The sequence below is a fragment of the Manis pentadactyla genome, chromosome 5 (genome assembly GCF_030020395.1).
Source record: "Manis pentadactyla isolate mManPen7 chromosome 5, mManPen7.hap1, whole genome shotgun sequence".
Classification (NCBI taxonomy): Eukaryota; Metazoa; Chordata; class Mammalia; order Pholidota; family Manidae; genus Manis; species Manis pentadactyla.
The window spans coordinates 40,178,545-40,198,855 of NC_080023.1; the positions used below are offsets into that span (position 1 = coordinate 40,178,545).

The 20,311-nt window shown below is 39.3% G+C and overlaps 1 protein-coding gene across 1 annotated transcript in view; it reads right to left on the reverse strand.

Annotated features, from left to right (window-relative positions):
- The window catches only part of NFXL1 (nuclear transcription factor, X-box binding like 1), a 53,313-nt gene extending 38,541 nt beyond the window's left edge, over nucleotides 1-14,772 (reverse strand). Inside the window, exons 1-10 of the mRNA XM_036892531.2 lie at nucleotides 14,311-14,772; nucleotides 13,000-13,173; nucleotides 9,410-9,519; nucleotides 7,144-7,277; nucleotides 4,163-4,341; nucleotides 3,779-3,940; nucleotides 3,572-3,672; nucleotides 2,791-2,905; nucleotides 1,731-1,855; nucleotides 930-1,052 (exon numbers count right to left, since the gene is read on the reverse strand). Coding sequence (XP_036748426.2) covers nucleotides 930-1,052; nucleotides 1,731-1,855; nucleotides 2,791-2,905; nucleotides 3,572-3,672; nucleotides 3,779-3,940; nucleotides 4,163-4,341; nucleotides 7,144-7,277; nucleotides 9,410-9,519; nucleotides 13,000-13,173; nucleotides 14,311-14,554 — 1,467 coding nt within the window. The 5' untranslated portion in view covers nucleotides 14,555-14,772. The remainder of the gene's footprint in view (nucleotides 1-929; nucleotides 1,053-1,730; nucleotides 1,856-2,790; nucleotides 2,906-3,571; nucleotides 3,673-3,778; nucleotides 3,941-4,162; nucleotides 4,342-7,143; nucleotides 7,278-9,409; nucleotides 9,520-12,999; nucleotides 13,174-14,310) is intronic.
- Between the last annotated feature and the right edge of the window lie 5,539 nt (nucleotides 14,773-20,311).

Sequence of the window (20,311 nt, forward strand, 5' to 3'; positions counted from 1 at the left end):
GAAATGCACTAAAAATAGTGATTTTTATGATAACAATAAAAAACAACTTTTTCTTATTTTCTTTCAAACTCTTTAAAAGGTTTCTAAAGCAAAAATAAAAACAATGTATTTGGGGTTTATAAAATACATGGGTATAAAATGCAGGAAGTCAAATAAAGTTAAAATAGAATCACTGAAAAAACATCAAACAGAAGACACAAAAGAGGGAAAGGTACAAGGAACACATGGGCAAATAAAAAATAGCAAAATGATAGATTTAAATCCAACCATATTAAGATTCACATTAAATGCAAATGATCTACACCCAAATTAAGTGACAAAGATTGTCAACTTGGACAAAATAAAATAATTATCTAAATGCTGCCTATAAGAATTCTAGTTTAAATATAAATATATGAAGAAAAGTAAAAGAATGGAAAAAGATACTGTGTTAACACTAAGCAAAACAATGTTGAAGTCACTGTATGTCAGTAGATCTAAGAACAAGGAATCTCCCCATATAATTCATGAATAAAGGGACTTAAAGAAACTGCAAATCTACACACTCAGTAAAATACCCCAGTCAACTTAGGCTGAACAAGAGTCTAAAAGTAAGATTTGGACAAGAGAAGTGAAGTCTTTAGCACCAAAGAACTCTCTAACACTGCTATGATGTGTTAAAGTCAGGGAACACAAACAGCTCAGGAATCAATTTGAAAGGATTATGCACAGAACCAAAAGAGACCCTTTAAAAGCATTGGTAAGCTTTCCCACGAATACAGATACTTAAGATTAGTCTAGATTTTTTATTAGTATTTCATATGGAAAGCAAAGAATATGATTGAACATTAGAAGAACAAGTCAAGAAGGCACTTAACAGAGGCCCAAAAAGGAAAAATTCCATAGCAAAATAGCAGTTCTGATCAGTTTCCCAAGCTTACTACACATACCTTTCTCCTGCACTGATGCTTCTGACAGTCCCGCATCTTAACACACTTAGTTTCACACAGGTAAGGTTTATGACATGGCATTCGTTTTGTATGTTTTCCACAGCGACAATGCTTTTCCACTTCCTGGAAGAACCAAATAAATACTAGTAAAGCTGACTTTCATTGACATGATTTTTACCATGTTGCAATTTCTATAATTACTAAAAAATGAAAGAGAAGTTTTAAGTCTCTTGTATGAGGCTTTACCAAAAATAGGCTGAATTTCCTACGAAACTTTTTCTTACTTTGTTCCAAAAAGAACTCGGTAGAATTTCCATTATTAAACTTAGCAAAAATGTGATACTAAATAGTAAAATGACACCATGCATTAAAATCACTTACATCTAGTTCCACCATAACCCATGCACATGTTGTCTTGGTGAAACAAGAAAACTGGCTAACTAGTACAAAGGCCAAACCCACAACATTTAACTTTAAAATGTCAATTCTAGGCATTCTTCTCTCTCATCACTAGGTCTAATTCATCATTGCTTTGAATTTCTTCTGGGAACAAACAACTCCACATTACCTGATAAAAATTACAATGTTCAAATTGTGACCAAGCAAAAATAAACAAGTAATTTTTAGATTTGCTTGCTGGCATAATCTGCTTCTTCACCATAAATATTAGGTCACTAAACTCATGCAGATCATACATAAAGGTTGATGAAACCAAGTGATGGAAAACAGTTGCAGAACAGTCCCATTTGACCTACTATGAAAGGCAACCCTTAGAAGTGATTATTACCAGAGATGACTAACCTGTCTACATGTTTCACAAGGACCTCGGTGACAACGCTGTGAACATCTATGGATTCCACATTCAAGAACTTTGTCACAACTATCTCCACAAGTTGGTACATCTTCTGTACAAGGCAAAGAAAACTCTAAAAGCAGATGAAAAGTCAATTTTAATAAGATACAGTACTGTAAAGCACTAACAATGTCCCATGTTCTTTGGCTCCCTAAAGAATGATAGCCCTTTCAGACTATCTACATAATTATTGGAAAAAATTAACTTTATAAATAATCCCTAATATGTGTAAAGTTTATGCTTTCTAAAAAAATTTGACACAAGTTGACATCCTCAAGAAGCACATTTTTATGAGCTAACTACTTCAGAAATACTTACCCCAAGAAATGAGTAAGACCATGTAAACCTCTATGAAGAATTCTACAATATATAGAATTATATATAAAAATTTGCTCTTAACCTCACAGGATTAAAAAAAAACAAAGATGTAGACATTAAAACATTATGAAACTGCCCTTTAAACATATTATACATACACATAACAAACATACTATATGACAACTGTTGGCAATAACCTAAGCATGTGTGCTGTTAACAGCGCAGAGTCAAGGAAGTGGACTCAAACTGCAACCCTTCTATGCCTTTACCTCAAAGCAGTCAAAATTAAATTCACCTATAACACAGGTGAATTTAATAAATAATGACAATAGCTTATTATTAGGTTTTCCTTATGTTCTAGGCACTACACTAAATATATTATGTGCATTTCATCATTTAATTCTCACAGTTATTTTTAAAAAAAGGTACTATTACCATCCCCATTCAACTGAGAACACTGTAATTAATGAATGTGGGATTTGAACCCAGATATGCCTGACTCCAAAGTCTGAGTTCTTAATCCACTATGCTATATTGTCCTCTCATGCAAATGTATGAAATCTAGTACCAGATTTGTGTTATTACTAAAACTACCTGATGAACTTGCAGAGAAATCTAGTTGAATTAGGGAAGTACTCTAGTTGGCATGATAAGTAATTATACCCTATTTAAGATTTTTAAAAGTCTTACTTGACTTCTGACATGGACAGAACCTCTTCCCAGATCTAGGACAATCTCCACAAGCACCAACGTGGCAAACTTGCTCACACGTATGATTACCACATGGCAGTGTTTTTCCACATACCTAAAATAAAATGCAGTATGCACTAGTGAAGGACTTAAAAGTTAGTAAGACTATACATGACATAATCCACTTTTCAACTACAAGTAAGCAACTTCTTTATGTTCCTCATATAATTATGCTTTACACCTTACATGGGTTTTATACACACACACACACACACACACACACACACACACAAATGTATATACACATATATACCTATGTACACACACACATACAAACACCCAATAGTCCCAAAAAGTGTATTTTAAAAAGAAAAAACTACAGACAGCTTCATATGGCCATCTACCCAAGATTTCTAAATGGTATTAAAACCATGCCAATTCTAGGACAAGCAATCTACAAAAATCAATCCTACTTCCTCAACTGGGTTAACTCAAGAAGAGAGGAGGGATGTAAGTTGAAGAAAGAAGAGAGGGAGAGAGGTACTGAATCCGAGAGAGTACATGAGTACTGAATCCAAATTCAATAAGTAGCTATTAATTTGAAAAAATGTATTTCCCCCAGTAATTAAAATATTAAACTGAAGTTTCCTAAATGTGAATACAATTAATCTGAGTTACTATTCTTCCTCTCCTCTTATCCATCTAAGCCTAATTAGCATTTCTAATTGTTCATGCTTTCTGTGCTCTTTAATACCACCCCTCAAAACACATACACACTTACTTGAACACAATGCCACAATGGACTTGCACAGCTTCTTTCAGTTACTTGTTTGCCACAGACACACTTTTGTCTACTAACTCTTGGACAGGGTAGACAACTTCCTAAAATTACAATAATAAATTAGCACAGAAATGTTATAATAGCCATAGAGGCTGTGTGACTTTTGTTAAAAGTCAGAACACCTAACAGGTATGATGACCTTTTTACCTGCATGACAAGAATTTTCACATTTATGTTGTCCACAAAGCAACTTCCGCCCACATGGGCCCTGACAGGACCACTCCTTCATGCTACACCTACGAGGAATAGGTTTTGCTTTCTTACAGTAACAAGTAGTTGTAACCATCTTTGGACAAGGAGGGCAGGGACCTAGAATCCAATGAAAGGAAAAACTATCAGAAGAGTTCTCAATTCCTACACCTATCTGCAGTTTCTAATGCTTTCCTTACTGATATTTTAAAAGGCATTCCCTTCCAATATTTTCTTACATAAACTTAAGTTCTAATTCAACTTTCAGTTTTTGGGTTTCTTTTGCCTCAACATAAAAAGTAAACCACTCAGACACAATAAGAAATGTAACATATAACTCACCTGGATGACATAGGAGTAAACACTTATGGCCACAAGGAGGTTTAAATTCTTTCTCACATACTTGGCCACACGAATGAGGCACAAGCCATGGATCTGAAGGTGGATCTTCCACTTTCCCACAATAGCAATAGTACCTACTAGGAGTGTCAGATCGTTTGTATTCAAACCTACATTTTGGACTACAAAGAATGAAATTACTTAATTTCATTTTTAAAAGTGACATGAGTGACAAGAATATAAACATACTGGGTAATAGGGTATACTCAGTTTTATGTTAAAACAGTCTCTGCTCCATCTTTTTATTAGTAAGAAACAAGATTTTACTAAAATCAATTTCAATCATCTAGAACAGCTGTCAAATATAATTTCCTGAGATGATGGAACTTTTCTATACCTACCATGTTAAATACAGTAGCCATTAGCAACATATGGCTAGTTAGCACTTGAATAGTGGCTAATATCTACAACTGAGGAAAGAACAGAATTTTTTATTTTATAATTTTTAAAAATTTAAATAACCACATATGGTTAGTTGCTAGTGTACTAAGCAGCACATATCAAGAGCACAGCTACAAAAAGAAAGCAACATTAGCTTTCTACTTACCACTTAAAATTTATTCATAAGCTATTCACTCCAGTTTTTATAAAGGTTGATGTTTTAAAAGTTTCGTTGGGTGGTTTACAAATAAATAAAATATATTACCAACAGAAGACAACAGAAAGAAATCAGGGTATATGTAGGCAATAAAGATGACTAAGATCTAGAATTAAGGGGGAAAGTATTTGAAAGTAAAGAATTTTGTATTTCTCAACATCTGATACAAAATAGGTATCTTCAAATGTGCCTAAGTCAAAGAGGAGTTCAACTACTCCTTCATATCCTCCACTAGTGTAGCAAGATTTTTACCTGGCGAGACTAAAATAATGTAGTTTTGGTACTAGAAGTGGTAAACTTCTGCTATATCAAATTCACTAATAAATTACAGATCACTTCATTCACAAATAAAGACAAATGAGTATAGCTAGTATATGTACTGGAAAAACAGGTTCATATAATCATTTAAATTTTTTTTGCAACACATACAACGTATTTTCATTGCCGAGAACATACTGTTTCCACATAATATTCAAAATAACTAAAAGATATTTCTTCTTGCAATTAAAAATCAAAACAAAATTCCATGTCTCATCTGGAAGAAATAATTGGAATTTTGTTGGAAGTGTTAAAATTTTCCTTTACTGAAATATGTCTACCATTTCCTCTAAGCTAGTGTGTACTTTTAATAAGCTTAGATATGGATAGCTAAAAAGCAACTTATCACACTTTAAAATTGCTCATCAATACTGAGTCTGAACTGTTCTGGGAGATTACAGAAGGTGAGGGCAATATGTGCAAATGAGTTTTATTTAAATTAAATGACATTCTAACAATGAAATGTAATTATGTATTGTTTACAAAAAAGCAATATCTTAGTAGAAACATGTATTTTACATGTTTGATTTCCACAAACCAACTAGTTTTAAACATTTTTATCAAGTTCTAGCTCCATCCTGACAAGGATTAACCAAAATCCAGAACAGTTACTTACTTTCTTTCCTAAAAAATGTGAAATATAGAATGCAAAGGTTACCACACAGTTAATGCAGTTTATTGTTCCTTTTAGATTTCAATGAAGAGTAGTAGTTCATCCTCTCCTAACTGGTATACTTTCTACTCCATGGCAAAATGACCACTTAAGAGATGAGAAGAGCAAGTGTGGGAAAAGTAACCCTAACTTTCAAATCTCTAAGATTAAGCCAAAATATCTACTCTAATTCTATGCCTATTAAATACTAAAATCCTCCCACAAATAAATAATATAAAATAGCAAAACAAATATAGGCTTTGAAATTTTAAACTGCTTCAGAGAAGCTAATATTCAATGAAAACAAATAATATATCTAAAAGAATTATAAGCTATAACTCTGAATAGAAAAAGCACTGAATTTGGAAGTCAAATCATAGGTTTCAAATCCTAGCCTATGGCTTAACAGTAAGAGAAGCCTGAATAATTCAATTAACTGCAGTATCTCCATGAGCAAGATGAGAATAAACTCCCTCACAGATGGTGGAGAATTACATTTTACAAAGTAACTAGTATGTCTAAAAATTTTTTTGAAAACTACACTACCACAATTTTACAAATATATCAGTTTGAGATCTGATCTAGATCCAGATTTTCTGAGGCCTGAATCTTATACAACTTGGAGGTCTCTTTTATGAAAAAGAATGGAAAACTATAAAAAATATAAAATTAGTTATAAAAGTTAACATTTATGTGAAAACAGAGTCCCTGAAGTTTATGCTTCATTACCTCAACAGTAAATCTACCTTTTGGGCTGCCAGTATTGGAAAATTTTTTATTGTCTTTATTTACAAAGATATAAATTCTCCACTCCCCAGCTCTCTCTGGAAATACACTAGAAGTTCACAATTAAATATTCATCAATAATAAGCCAAACTAATAAAATAAATGTAGATAAACTGATGAGAGTAGATAACATATACCTGCAATTGACAGATTCCAAGAATAAAACTGGAAAGACTATGATCAAAATATGTTAGACGACAATCTTACACAATGTGATACTAATTAATGTACACTAGCAGGAACTCCAGATTAAAAGTACCAGAATTATGAACGATTCCAGTTTTATAGAATTTTAAAGAGATGAAAGTTCTTAAAAAAGGATAATTAAGGGGTTTTCTTGAAGAGGAAAAAATTAGGTCTGAATAAATTATTAGTTACTAAAAGGAACAAGTAGTTATACAAATTGATAATAAAAAAGAAAGCCATTACCAAAGTTCCTTATCTTCACAAAAACCAAACAACTAATTGAAAGCCAAACATGGATCCTGAAACTGCCAATAAAGCAACTTATGAGCTATAATTTTCATTTATTTTACAACTTAATATTCCAACTAAATTAGAAAACATTACCAAGGCCAGGGATAATCTCTCTTTCCAAAATCATCATCTGTCAAAGGAGAAGACACCAGAAACTGGCTGTCTTTAGCCCACTTCTGGATACAGGGCATGTGAAATATACAGAAACAACCTGAACAGCTCCAAACCTGCAACAAAGATATTAGAAATTCACATGTATGCATTGATTTTCTTTGATGATTCCATAATGCTTTAAAATGAGCAACACACCAAATCATTTTGAAGAGCTACTAAGGATTAAGCAAAAAAATCTTTCCAGTATAACAGAAATGTTTTTATGAAAATTTATTTAAGCATAGAATACTTTAAAGAAAAATTACATTGATAACCTAGATTCCGTTAGCTAAAAATAACTATTGTTAACATTCTGCATGATCTCCAATATTTTTTAATCTTTTTCATTTTTTTAAATGAGGTCATACTATACTGGTCATACTATAAGTACCTTTAGTCTCTTCTCTTAACACAGTATAAGCATTTATCCTTATTATGTTCATACATGATATTTATAGCTGTATGTATATCACACAGATTTATTTTTCACAATTTATTTAACCAATTTATTGTTGGATGTTTAGGTTATTTCCAATTATAAACAACACTACAAAGGAATCTTCAAACATAAACACAGCTGACCCTTAAAAAACACTGGGGGGGCTAGGAACACTGACACCCCCATGCAGTCGAAAATCTGCATATAAACTTCTGACTGCCCAAAAACTTAACTATGCTGTTGACCAGAATACCTAAAACATAAAAGTCAATTAACACATTTTGAATGCTATATGTATTAGACAACGTATCCTTACAATAAAGTAAACTAGAGAACAGAAAGTTTTTTCAAACTGTCACAAATCTCCAAAAAATTTTCCAATATATTTATTGAAAAAAAATCTGTGTAAGTGGACCGATACAGTTCAAACCCATTTGGTTGAAGGGTCAACTGTATGTACATATATCCCTAAACAGCCCTTTGTTATATAAAAATCTATCAGTCTAGCACTTAATGCTAAATTCTAAAACTTGGTGAGCAAAAAACTTGAGAATATAATTTTTAAAAATGAAATTAATTTTTAAAACCTACCAGCACTTTGATAAAACTGACAAAAAATCACTTTTCATTTCATTGTAACATTTTGCAACTGTTCAGTAAAATCAGAAACATAGTACATTGCATATGCTGGCAGCAACATTAAAAAAAGGAACCAATGTCTTATTATGAACTAAGTACCTCTAAGGGCCAAAGTTCAGTCCTGCTCGGGACTCAGAAGAACTGTAAAACACACCTCAAACTAACCCATCCCCAACCCCTAACACTCCAAGTGGTAGAAATTTGCCCCAAGGGCATCAACTCCCCTGGGCATTTATACTACACATGTGTACTAACTGAGGCAGTTCCCAAAGAAAAAGCATTGAGGTTAAAAAAAATAATTCACACACACAACAGGTGCTTAAGGTAGACTGTAACCACTTGCAGAGACCACTCATCCACTGCAGCTGAAATCAGATCAAGCCAACCGGATGTAACTCTGGGCGCCAAAAACACCTGCCTCTGCTGCACCAGCCTATCTGATGAAATGCTAGACTTCTTACTCACACTACAGAACCAACCCACTTCATCCAGCCTGATTTTCTTTCTCTAGGCAATGCTCTTGTAACAGCAGTGGATGAATCTGAGATCTAAATGTTGAGTCTATCATCTTTCATTACCGTTTTCCCTTAATTGCTTCACTAAGGCTCTTTTAAATTTTATACAGGTAACTTCACCACTAGGCCCCAGCACCTCTAAATATGTGAGCTATGTCTGAATCCATCTCTGCCCAACAAGCCTACACACTTCCCATAGTGTGTCTTCAACACAAAAGAAGCTCACTAAGAAGCCACATCACTACTAGGTTCTACTTTCCTGAAGGCAGTGACCATCTTTTTTTAAACCTGCTGAAAGAAATAAAATAGTGCATTTTAGTATTTCATACTTGTGGGAATCTCTAAAATACATCTGCTAAAAGTGCTTTACCAAATTGACACATACATTAAAACTGAAGATACTTTGCTTCAGTTATATTAATAACACTAAAAATATTGGATGCTCACTTGGATGTAATTTTTTTTTAATTACAGATTTACAAAATGAAGATCAATTCAAAAATAAAATTCTCAAACAAAAATAAGCAAAAGAATAACAAATGGTTAAGTATTATAAATGCAAAATAAGGTATTCTAGGGATATAAATTAATATACATAAGGAGAAAAACTTACTGCTTGGTTTCTCTTCACTGAAGCAATACAAATTAAGCATGTCATAGCCCCTGCTTGGAAAGCTTCATTTACATACTGCTTTGTTCGCTCTAATTCACGTATATCTCCATCTTCAAATTTAAAAATTGAAAATTCATGTTAAGCAACATCTGAAAATAACACACACTAATAGCACCATATAATGTGAGAACCGTTTGGCAATATCAACTGCTCAAAATATAGCTGAAAAATGAGAACTAAAAAAAAAAAAAAAAAAGCAACCAGTTAGCTGGAAAGAGATCATCACAAAGTCCATGTATTAAACGTTATACCCTTGATTCAAAACCAGTATTGGGGCCCTCTCTCAGTATACTTGCTTTTATCACTGATAAAGTCCTTAACAAATCTGTGGGGGCAGAGTAATAAGCAACAGCAGCAAGATGTCAAATAACAAGGGAAAGCTCCCCTTCCACAAAGTGGAATGAACTGAAAAGTCAAAGCTCAGCAGGGCCATTTAGCATAAAGAGAGAGAGAGAGAATCAGAGACAGACAGGCAGAGACAGAGACAGAGTGTGTGTGTGTGTCTGTGTGTATGTCTACTAACACAGCACATTCTTAATAAAAATTTGTTGAATGAAAAGATCCTGAGGTCATTACAATAAACTTGGTTCCTTAATTTATGTTCACTATTTCTGTTTTAAGAGGTAGCATGAACTTCTTAGAAAAAATTACTAGACTATTTTGTTTAACAATTAGTGTGCATTTATTTGCTAGGCATTGTACTATTAGTACTTCAGTACGATTAAGTGAGCTATTTTTATCTTCACTTTACAGATGAGAAAACTGAGGCACAGAACAATTAAGTTCAGTTTGACTTTTTCAAAGTGAGCTCTCTTAACCACTAAGCTATGCTGCAGCAGAGGGACACTAAAGGAATGTCCAAGAAATAACAGGTAACAGCAAAATGAGAGATGGAAATATTACCCAAAAGTACACATGACACCAAAAAGGCAGTGAGTGGAGTCACTTTAGTGTGAGAGAAACAAACCTATGTGCCATTAGTAAAATAATGATTGCTCAAGAGAGGTTGGCTGAGCCTGTGAGAAAAGTAGACTAACAGAATAAATTATCTTAAGTACGGAATTTAAATTGGCAATACAATGGTTCAAATCAAAATATAAGTTTCCAAAGAGACAAATTAAGTAAATAGGACACTAGGGTATTTCTTTACTTTGTAATACCATCTAAATAAACACAGAACTTACAAAACTTGCTCTACCATAATAAATATAATTTAGGAATTTAAAAATATATGAAATCACACTGAAAACTATAAAATATTATAAAAGTATTAAAGACAATTGCTTTATTTTAAATAAACACCAAAGTTTAAAGAGTATCTTTAAAGGCAGACTCAATAATCCTATTTTACATGCTTATTTTGCTTTTTAACTTGGCTGGCTTTAACAAATGTGTAACATTTTAAATTTCATCTAATTTAACAGCTAACTTGTAAAACAGAATTTGAGAACAAGATGGAATAGGCTTTAGCAAAATAAAGCCTAACCTTCCATTTACAAAATCTATGTAAGATTTTTTTGAAAATTATATTAAAGTTTGGCTGTAGCAATAAAGTATACTGCCCAAGATGTCATGGCGGATAGCATGGCATTTGAAGTCATGATTTTTAAAAAGATCACTCTGGCAACTGAAGAAAAATGAGTGCAAGGAGGCCAAGACTGGAAGCATGAAGTACCAATTTAGAGGCAGTTACAGCAGATAAAGCAAAAAATGACCTTGAGCAAATTACCTGTGTGACTGTTTTATCATCTTTAAAATAGTAGTAACTAAAATAACTACCTCACAGAGCCATTATATGGATGTAATCCATATATTAAACATATGTAGGGGATTGAATTAAGGCAATGATAGTAAGTGGGAAGAGAAGGGATAGATTTAAGAAATAGGAAGTAAAAAATTCAGCAGGACTTTGACAATTAGACTGCATTGCTTTTAAAAGCCAATGTTCATGTCAAGATTCAGAAGGAAAGAGTATTCTGCTGAGATGTCTGACATGGCAGAGGTGAAGAGGAATAGTGAATGAAACACACTCATGCCATGTATGTGCCATCCCTGCTCCCAGATTTCTGACTTGAGTGGGTGCCTGGGAAAATGGTGGTGCTACTAACTGAGATAAAGAAAAGAAAGGAGTTATCTTTCATCATGTTTGATGTGTCCTTGGACCAGCAAGATACAGATTCCTATCAGGAAGTTGACCATTCCAGTCTGAAATTTGAGAGAAGAATCACTAAAGTACAAATGCTGTGCCCAAATAAAAAGAACGAACTTCTTTGGTAAAGTTCTGGTGTTTAATTCACTGACATGAGATGAACTATAATGCCAAATAAATCAAAATATCATGAAATGCCATACCCTGGCATTTACTATTCTTAAATCAAGAGAGCTTGATTGATTTCCTTCCCTGAGTATACAACATATTTTAAGATATCCTTACATATGAACAAGAACTGAAATGTTTATGACACAAAACACCGTAAGAAAAATTGCCTTAACATCTTAAGATGAAAGCAAGATTAAAAATACATACAAATGCTGTTTTCTAAAAAACAGAAATACTGAGTTACATCACCGAATTTCCTACTTAAAAATAAAACCCTATCTCCATCTAGAATGGTTTAAATGATGTCCTTTTGAAGCAGGAACCTTCTTGAGGTTGCCTTCTATAACGTTCTCTAGGAACTAAAAACCCCTAACCTTACCGTTATTCTTTATCAACTTTTACCTGGCTGAGCCAGACTTACAGTCAAGCTTCCCAATCTTAATTACTTCACAGATAGGGTAAATTCCTCGGAAACCTACTTGAAGATGTATACCTATCCTCACGATGCCATCAAAGTATTCAGGCAACTGCATTGTTAATAATACACGTAGGCATATTCCTAAATAATAACAGTAAGTATAAAATGTGGAAAGTGTTAAAGAATTTACATTTAAAATAATCTATTTTCACACTTACTACCAAATCCTTTACTGCAGCAGCACTTTGGGCCTCACATAAACAAATGTGGTTTTAAGAGTAACCCAGGTATATATATGTGATTGTACACAGCAAACCTGAGGAGACTTAGTTAAAAAAAAAAAAAGTAGGAAAATCAAAAGTTGTAAGATATAAAATAAAGGAATAAAGTCAAGAAATGAAATTGACTTTCAGACACATTTAACTTGACTAGAAAAAGAGAGAAAAATGAAGAACAGATTTAAGGGAGTATTCAAAGTTCTCTAGTTCAATCTAGTAACACAGGAACAGGACCCCACTCATCTCACAGGGAGCTCCGAGTGAACAACTGCCAATTAAACGCACAGGAGAACTTCTGAGGCTGTAAGAGACACTGCCATTCTATTAGCTTTATAGAAAGATTAGTTTTACACAATATATAATTTAAATAATGTAAAACAATTCAACTCTACAACATAAAAATGCTCATTCTTGTGATGCAAATACTATCCCATCTAAAGGTGTTTTTTAAAAAGTCAGGGATATATTTTCACTGATGTCAAAAAAGTCAAAATTTTAAAGAATCACATAGTACCTGTCTGAGTAGTATAAGTTATAAATGTTTTAGCAACTATTTTTCCCCACTTTCCTTCCAAGGCTTCATCTCCTTCTTCTTCAGAGGAAGAGCTAAAGCGTTCTTCTACAAGCTTTTTGGCTGCAGCTTGATTAGCCTTCTTTATTTCCTCAAACTTCCTTTGAGACATTAGTTCTGCTTAAAAGAAAAAAAGAGTGATTTTTTCTGCAAAACAATCTCTCATAAAGCAAGGCATGATGAACCTACTATGTTTATAATCTGCTTCTTAGAAAGCTTAAGGACATTTTCCTTTATTAAAGTGAGGTCACAAAGCATATATATATTTAACATTAATCCGCACAAACTATTGCTAACATGGAAAATGTGTTTCTTACAAGTTCATACCCAAAAAAAGCATTAAGTTTTGGATTAGTTCTTCCACTACTCTCTTTAGCACTGTGTCAGTCCGGGGAAAGGAAATCCAGGGGCAAAATATCTCTAAAAACCAAAATCAGTCAAAGGGAGAAATAAAGTTTAAAACCCGTTTACTGCTCACAAACTGCAGTCCCAGGCCGTCTTTCTTCTCTTGCTCAGGCAGCTGCAACACCCGCCCTCCCCCTCACCTCTCAGGTACAGGTAAGCCCTCTGTTGCCCAGGTAATCACTCATTGACACCAAGATGAACTTCTCCACCCCTGAGGAAAGATGCAAATGCACTAAAGCCATACTTCTTTCCACCTCTGAACGCCTATTGATATGCAGATATACTAAAGCCAGGCGAGATATTCTGGAAATGTTTCAATTTTACCCACACACTGTCTTCTGTACTCCTCATTTTGTTACTTGGTAAAACAATAACACAAAAAGAATTAGACTGCTTCATTGCACATTCCCAATGAGAATCCAAACTCAAGAGCAAAGACCATGGGAATCTTCTTCAAGCACTAAATGTGAATAAACTCTTACGGACAGCAACCACAGTTTAAGAAAGGAGCCACAAACATACTAAATTGATCTGATTTCATTCGTGCCTGTATTGAGAGGATCTTAGATTTACTAACTTCAAAAATTACTAATTTAAAATTCACTTTATGCACGAAACCAGCCACTACCAAGGTAAGTTTCACAATTATTAATATCAAAGTTAAGATTAAAGAGATGTGCTGGGAATTCACCCAGAACGCCGAAAAGGTTTGAGAAGTGGGACCACTCATCAACTGCCGAAGGTTAGCAGAGAAGAAAATGGGAACAAGGGCGGGGGGGGGGGGCAGTTCTGCCTATCAAGTGCTTTAGTCGGCACCCAGGTGAGACGCAGGACGGGAGCCACACTCACCACCGGCAACGGAAGTCTGCCGCGCTTCGGAGCCCGCGGGGCTGCGCCTGCCTGAGCCACCTGCGGCCACCGCAGTCCCAGCTCCACCCGGGACGGGAACCGGACGAGCCTCGCCCACCGACCCCTTCTCTCGCCCTGCTCCAGCGCCGCGGAGGTGGCTTCCATTTCCTGAGGCGGAGACCGCAGTGGCCCGTCCTCGGACTCGGCCTCGGCCACCGGTCACCTGGCGCCAGGAAGCTTCCATCCCTACAGAGAGGGGGAAAAAAGCATTAGGAGCGTTAGCGCACGGGCGCCAGAGGGGGATCCGGGGCAGTGGGGGAAGCCCGTGCGAAGGGCCGCATGAGGGGCCCCACAGGGCGTGGACGGGTCCGAGAAGGTCGCGGCCCTGTCTCTCCCGGAGGGCGGGTCCCCGCCAAGCCCCAGCTTCGGAGATGGACCACAGAGGGAGAGGACTAGGCAGTGAAAAAGACAGAGGGGAGAGGAGCACCCAGCACCGGAGACGGAGAGCAGAAGAGGAGGAGAGTGCCTCCTCAGCCTCAGGAGGAGCGCGATGCCGGGAGGGCGACTGACTGACCCCGCGGCTCCCACCGAGAAACAACTGCAGTAGTGGACCTCAAGGAAAGCTACGTCTTCTTACCGACGGAGCCCGCCCCCAGCGACTACAACTCCCAGAAGACGCCGTTCGCGGCCCGCAGAACGCGTGGCATCACCGGCCACTTCCTTATCCGGGAGTTGGGCGGGCTGGTGGGGAGGATCTCCGAGCGCGTGCGCTACCCTGCCGGCCTCCGGAAACTACGATTCCCGGCGTGCTCTGCGGCTCGGAGAGGGTGGGCAGTCGAAGAGGACGCGAGGCGGAGAGCGGGCCTGCCCGCAGTGCTGCCCACCGCCGAAGACCTTGCTATTGTCCCAGAACTGCTTTAAGCCCAGCTGTGTGTCAGGTTTCAGGCCAAGTGGCCATAGTTGGCTATCCGCTATCGTTAGCCTTGCCTTCGGGCTTTCAGGTGGCAGGGGTATTTTCACTGTCTGGAATAAATACAATGAAAACACCACGAGGTCAGGGAAAAGGGAGTAAAAGTTGGGGGGAGTGTTGCGAAAAAATCGCTGGAGCGGAGAAAGCTTCATTCTGAATTGCTAAAGCAATGTAGAAGATAAATGGTGCTCATTATATAGTTTCAGTATGGTTTTCCTGAAGCAGGCCAGTCTACCTTCACGACAGCTCCCTAAAGTAGATTTTATCAAGGAAAGTAGTTGAGAACCTAGACCTAAGTCTTCTGACTTCACTGAGTTTATCAGTAAGACACAGATTTCAAAATTCAAATTTTGGGGGTTCCAGATTTGAGAACTATATTGATTGCTGTTTGGAACTACACAGTCCTTATATAATCCTACAACTTAATTAATTCATCTGCATTAATAATAAATACCTATTTATTTTTTTCTTTTGTATCTGGTTTAATAAATACCTATTTAGATGGCATGTTGTCTTGCTGAAGGTTCTCAGCTCCAGCCAGGTTCACTATGGATTCAGTAAGAAGGAATAATGACAAAAGAACGTTGGGGGTAAAAGGTCTTATACCAAGCTTTATTCTTATGGTGGCAGGTCCAGCACTAGAATCAGGTCCACATTCGCCTCCTCCACATCCATGCCTCTCCCCTTTCAGGCAACCAGGGAGAACACTGGGCAGAGCTCTTACTATAGGAACATAGTCAATAACAGCAAAAATTGCCAACACCTGTGCAAGCATGCATTGCTGAGCATTGCACCTGTGCAGTGGGAAAGTAGATTAGGGTCAGGTGAGGATCCTGGCTGAAGGGCGCCCACCAGTAAGATGGCAAACTTCCGGCTTCTCTTCCGGGTCCTCAGTTCCCGACGGCGCCACCTAAAGACCAATCACCTCTCTCCCCACTCCCACTCCCAGCACCTAGCCAATAGCCACCAGCCCCGTAGAAGTAACACCACAATCACCCCATGCCCCTTCCTATATAACCCAGCACCTTTCCCCAATAAAGCGGAATTCTCCGGTGAATTGCTGCTGTGTGTCACTCCTTTCTTTTCATTGGTGCCGAAACCCGGGAGACGGGACACCCCAACTGGGCCCCGTCTTCCCCCCGACACCAGCAGCAGCTTGCCCTTGTCCTCTTTTTCCGGCACTGGCTCCTCACACTCACCACTCCTCTTTGGCCTTTAGGTAAGTTTTCCCCGAGAGTGGGCCACTCTTCCCTGAACTATCACAGTGCCATTAACCGTGATTGTCTGGCAAGGCCCTGATGCTCGGGGACGAGGAGGGAACTCTCCCCACCTCAAGCCTTCACAGCTGCTTTAGACCCTCAGGCCCCCATCCAACAGCCATAAATTGCCGCCTCTGGCCTTCACGGCTGCAACAGACCCTCAGGCCCCTCCTCCAACAGCCATAAGCAAGGTGACTCCTTTGCGGATGAGAACGCTCCCTTTTCCACTTCCTCCTTCCGTTCTACCTGCCGAAATCCGTTCTGTCCGCCAATAATTCCTAGTACTAGGTACCTCGGACTCCGGCACTCTGACTTCTTAGAGAAGTCTGGGTGACGACCCACACTTCCTAAGAAACAGACTCGTATACGAGTTTCCGCAGACCCCCAAGGATCATCGGGGACGCCCTTTGTCTCCTTGCGGTCTGTTCCCAGTCCGAGGATCTCCGTTCATCTTCCCCTGTTTGTCTCCTTCACTGTCCTTTAGCCATGGGAGCCTCCTCATCCCTCCCTGAAAGTTCACCTCTTGAATGCCTACTCAAGTATCTAGCCACCCTCTCCCTGACGCCTGATATAAAACCAAAACTTCTCTGTAAATACTGCTCCCAAGATTGGCCGACATAGCCCCTAAACAATAACGAACAATGGCCCGCAGGGGGAACTCTTGATCCTAACATCACTCGCGATCTCTTTAACTACTGCCAGCGCCTGAAAAAATGGAAGGAGATTCCCTATACCAAAGCTTTCCGCCTCCTCCACTCGCCCCCCCAAGTTCTCCTAGCCTGCAAGCCGTCTCCCCAGCAAAAGCCTCCCATTCACTCCCTTTCCCCTCCTCCCCTACAACAACCCCTCCCCCTTCCTCCACCACCATCTCCTCCCCCACCTCACCCCCCTTGCAGTTCAAGCCTGAGTCTTTCAGCCCCCCTCTAAGTTCCAAGAGCCTCCTCTGTCTTTGCCCCCATCACCTGTTTCTCCCCCACAGACTGAGCCAGAACCCGTCAGTCCTCCTCAGACTCGGTCCTGAGGGCCTCCCAAAATTATCACACCCCCTCGGAGAGGTAGCAGGATCCGAAGGCATCGTGCACATTCATGTCCCTTTCTCCTTAAGAGATTTAGCCCAATTTGAGAAACGCCTAAGTTCCATTACCACTGATCCCACAACATATATCAGAGAGTTTCAATAGACCCTCCAGTCATACAACCTCACACATCATGATATTTTCATGCTCCTAGCCAATACCCTCCCTCCTGAAGAGCATAGACAAGTTTGAGACTTCCCCCAAACGCACGCCACCGAAACCCACAGGACTGACCCCACCTATCCCCCTGGCCCCACCGCTGTCCCCGAACAAGACCCATGAGATTATAACACCACCGTGAGTCTCCGCTCTCGAGATCTCTTCACCTGCTGCTTAATAGCAGGTCTGAAAAAAGCAGCTCATAAATAGTCAATTTTCAAAAGCTCCCTCCGAGTTCTTAGACAGACTCACTCAAGCCCTATTACAGTATACCAGCCTGGACCCAGAAACGCCTGATGGGAGACATGTCCTTATGACATACTTCCTAGCTCAAAGCTACCCCGACATTAAAGCTAAACTCAAAAAGTTAGAACAGGGCCCCGCTACCCCACAGACTGAGATCCTAACATTGGCCTTTAAAGTCTTCCATAACCGGGAGGAGGAGAAAGAACGCCGTAAACAAAAGGCTGATCAGGCCCATTTCCAAATGTTGGCCCAGCTGATAAAACCACAACCTAGGCACTCTTCTACAAACAAGCCCCCCACAAGAGCTTGTTTCAAGTGCAGAGAAGAAGGACATTAGTCAAGGGCTACCACCCCATGCCCCAGATGCCACAAAAAGGGCCACTGGAGGTCTGATTGCCCAGCCACCCGAAAGGGAGGCTAGACGAACAATCCCCATCCTAAGCCCGCCGTAGTGGGGCTGGCAGAAGAAGATTGACGGGGCCCAGGGGCTTCTCGCCCGACCATTTCCATCACCAAACAGGAGCCCAGGGTTACTTCAATAGTAGACGGTCGCCCCATCTCCTTCCTCCTAGATACAGGAGCCACTTTCTCAGTCTTGCGGGAATACCGGGGCCCTACCACACCTGCCATTACTCCTATAGTCGGGGTAGGAGGTAAACAGATTTTCCCATTAAACCCCCCCTTTTATGCACAATCCAAGACAATCCCATACCTTTCTCCCACTCCTTCCTGGTTATGCCCCAGTGTCCCATCCCCTTACTAAGACGGGACATCCTTTCTCTCCTCCATGTTTCCATAACTATATCCACTCCCACAGCCCCCAGTACTCCCTTTCTAATGGCCCTCATAGCTGACGACCCCCCTCTACCCAATGAAAGCTCCAGTTCTGCCCTCATACACCCTGTAAATCCCAGAGTTTGGGACATTACAAGCCCCTCCGTGGCTCTATGTCCTCCTGCCTCTATCAAATTACGTGACCCTTCTCAGTATATCTGTCAGGCCCAATACCCCCTAACCACTTCAGCCCTCATAGGCCTCCAACCCATCATTCAAGATCTTTTAAACAAAAATTACCTCAGACCCACTCACTCTCCATTTAATACCCCCATATTAGCTGTTAAAAAAAAAACCAACAGATCTTTCCGCCTCGTCCAAGACCTTCGCCTCATCAACATGGCCATCGTCCCTATCCATCCCTTAGTCCCAAATCCATACACCCTTTTATCACTGCCCTGCCTTAGCCTCCCGAGACCCCTCCTCCCAAGGTTTTTTCACCTTCACCCGGACGGACCCATACACAAGACATTCTGAACACTCACTTGGACAGTTTTGCCACAAAGCTTCCGAGTCCACTTTATTACAATACGTGGACGATCTTCTACTCTGCAGTCCCTCGTGGGAACAGTCTCAACTTGACACTGCCTCCCTACTTAACCTTCTAGCTTCCAGAGGTTACCAAGTATCCCCTGTCAAAGCTCAATTTCTCTCTTCCCCTTCTGTCACTTACCTCCGATTTCTTCTATCTCAACAAAGAAAGTCCATTACCTTAGACAGAAAACGGCTCCTCTCTGACCTGCCTGTTCCCAAAACCAAGACAGAAATCCTTTCCTTTCTAGGCCTGGCTAAGTATTTTACAGCGTGGATCCCTAACTTCTCCCTGTTGGCAAGACCCCTATACAACCTCAGCAAAGGCTCCCCTGAAGAACCATTATCCTCCTCACCCCGACACTCCTTCATTAAGCTCCATGGAGCCCTTGTGGAAGCCCCAGCTCTCCATCTTCCTGATTTGTCGAAGCCCTTCTCATTATACATTCATGAGAGGTCCAGTCAAGCTCTAGGAGTCCTAGGCCAATATTATAGCCCATCCTTTGCCCCAGTAGCTTGTCTTTCCAATCAATTAGACCCCGCAGTTCGGGGATGGGCCCCCTGCCTACGGGCATTAGCCGCTGGACAGCTCTTGCAGAAGGAAGCTCATAAACTGACATTCGGGGCGCCCCTTACCATTCTGTCCCCACATCACCTAAACGATCTCTTAACCTACAAAAGTTTACAGACTCTCCCTCCCTCCAGACTCCTGACCTTACTGTCCTCTTTCCTCCAAAATCCCGTTCACCCCCTTTGCCATCCATACCCGAATCATGACTTTTTCCTCCTTTACTGCTCTCTTGCTTTTTCTCCTCATTCCTATTGTCTTCCCCGCCACCCAAGCCTCCTTTGTATGGCGATTCAAAGTAAGACAGACTTACACACAGCATCAAACAAAAGTTACTGCCCTCATTGCCACATCAGAC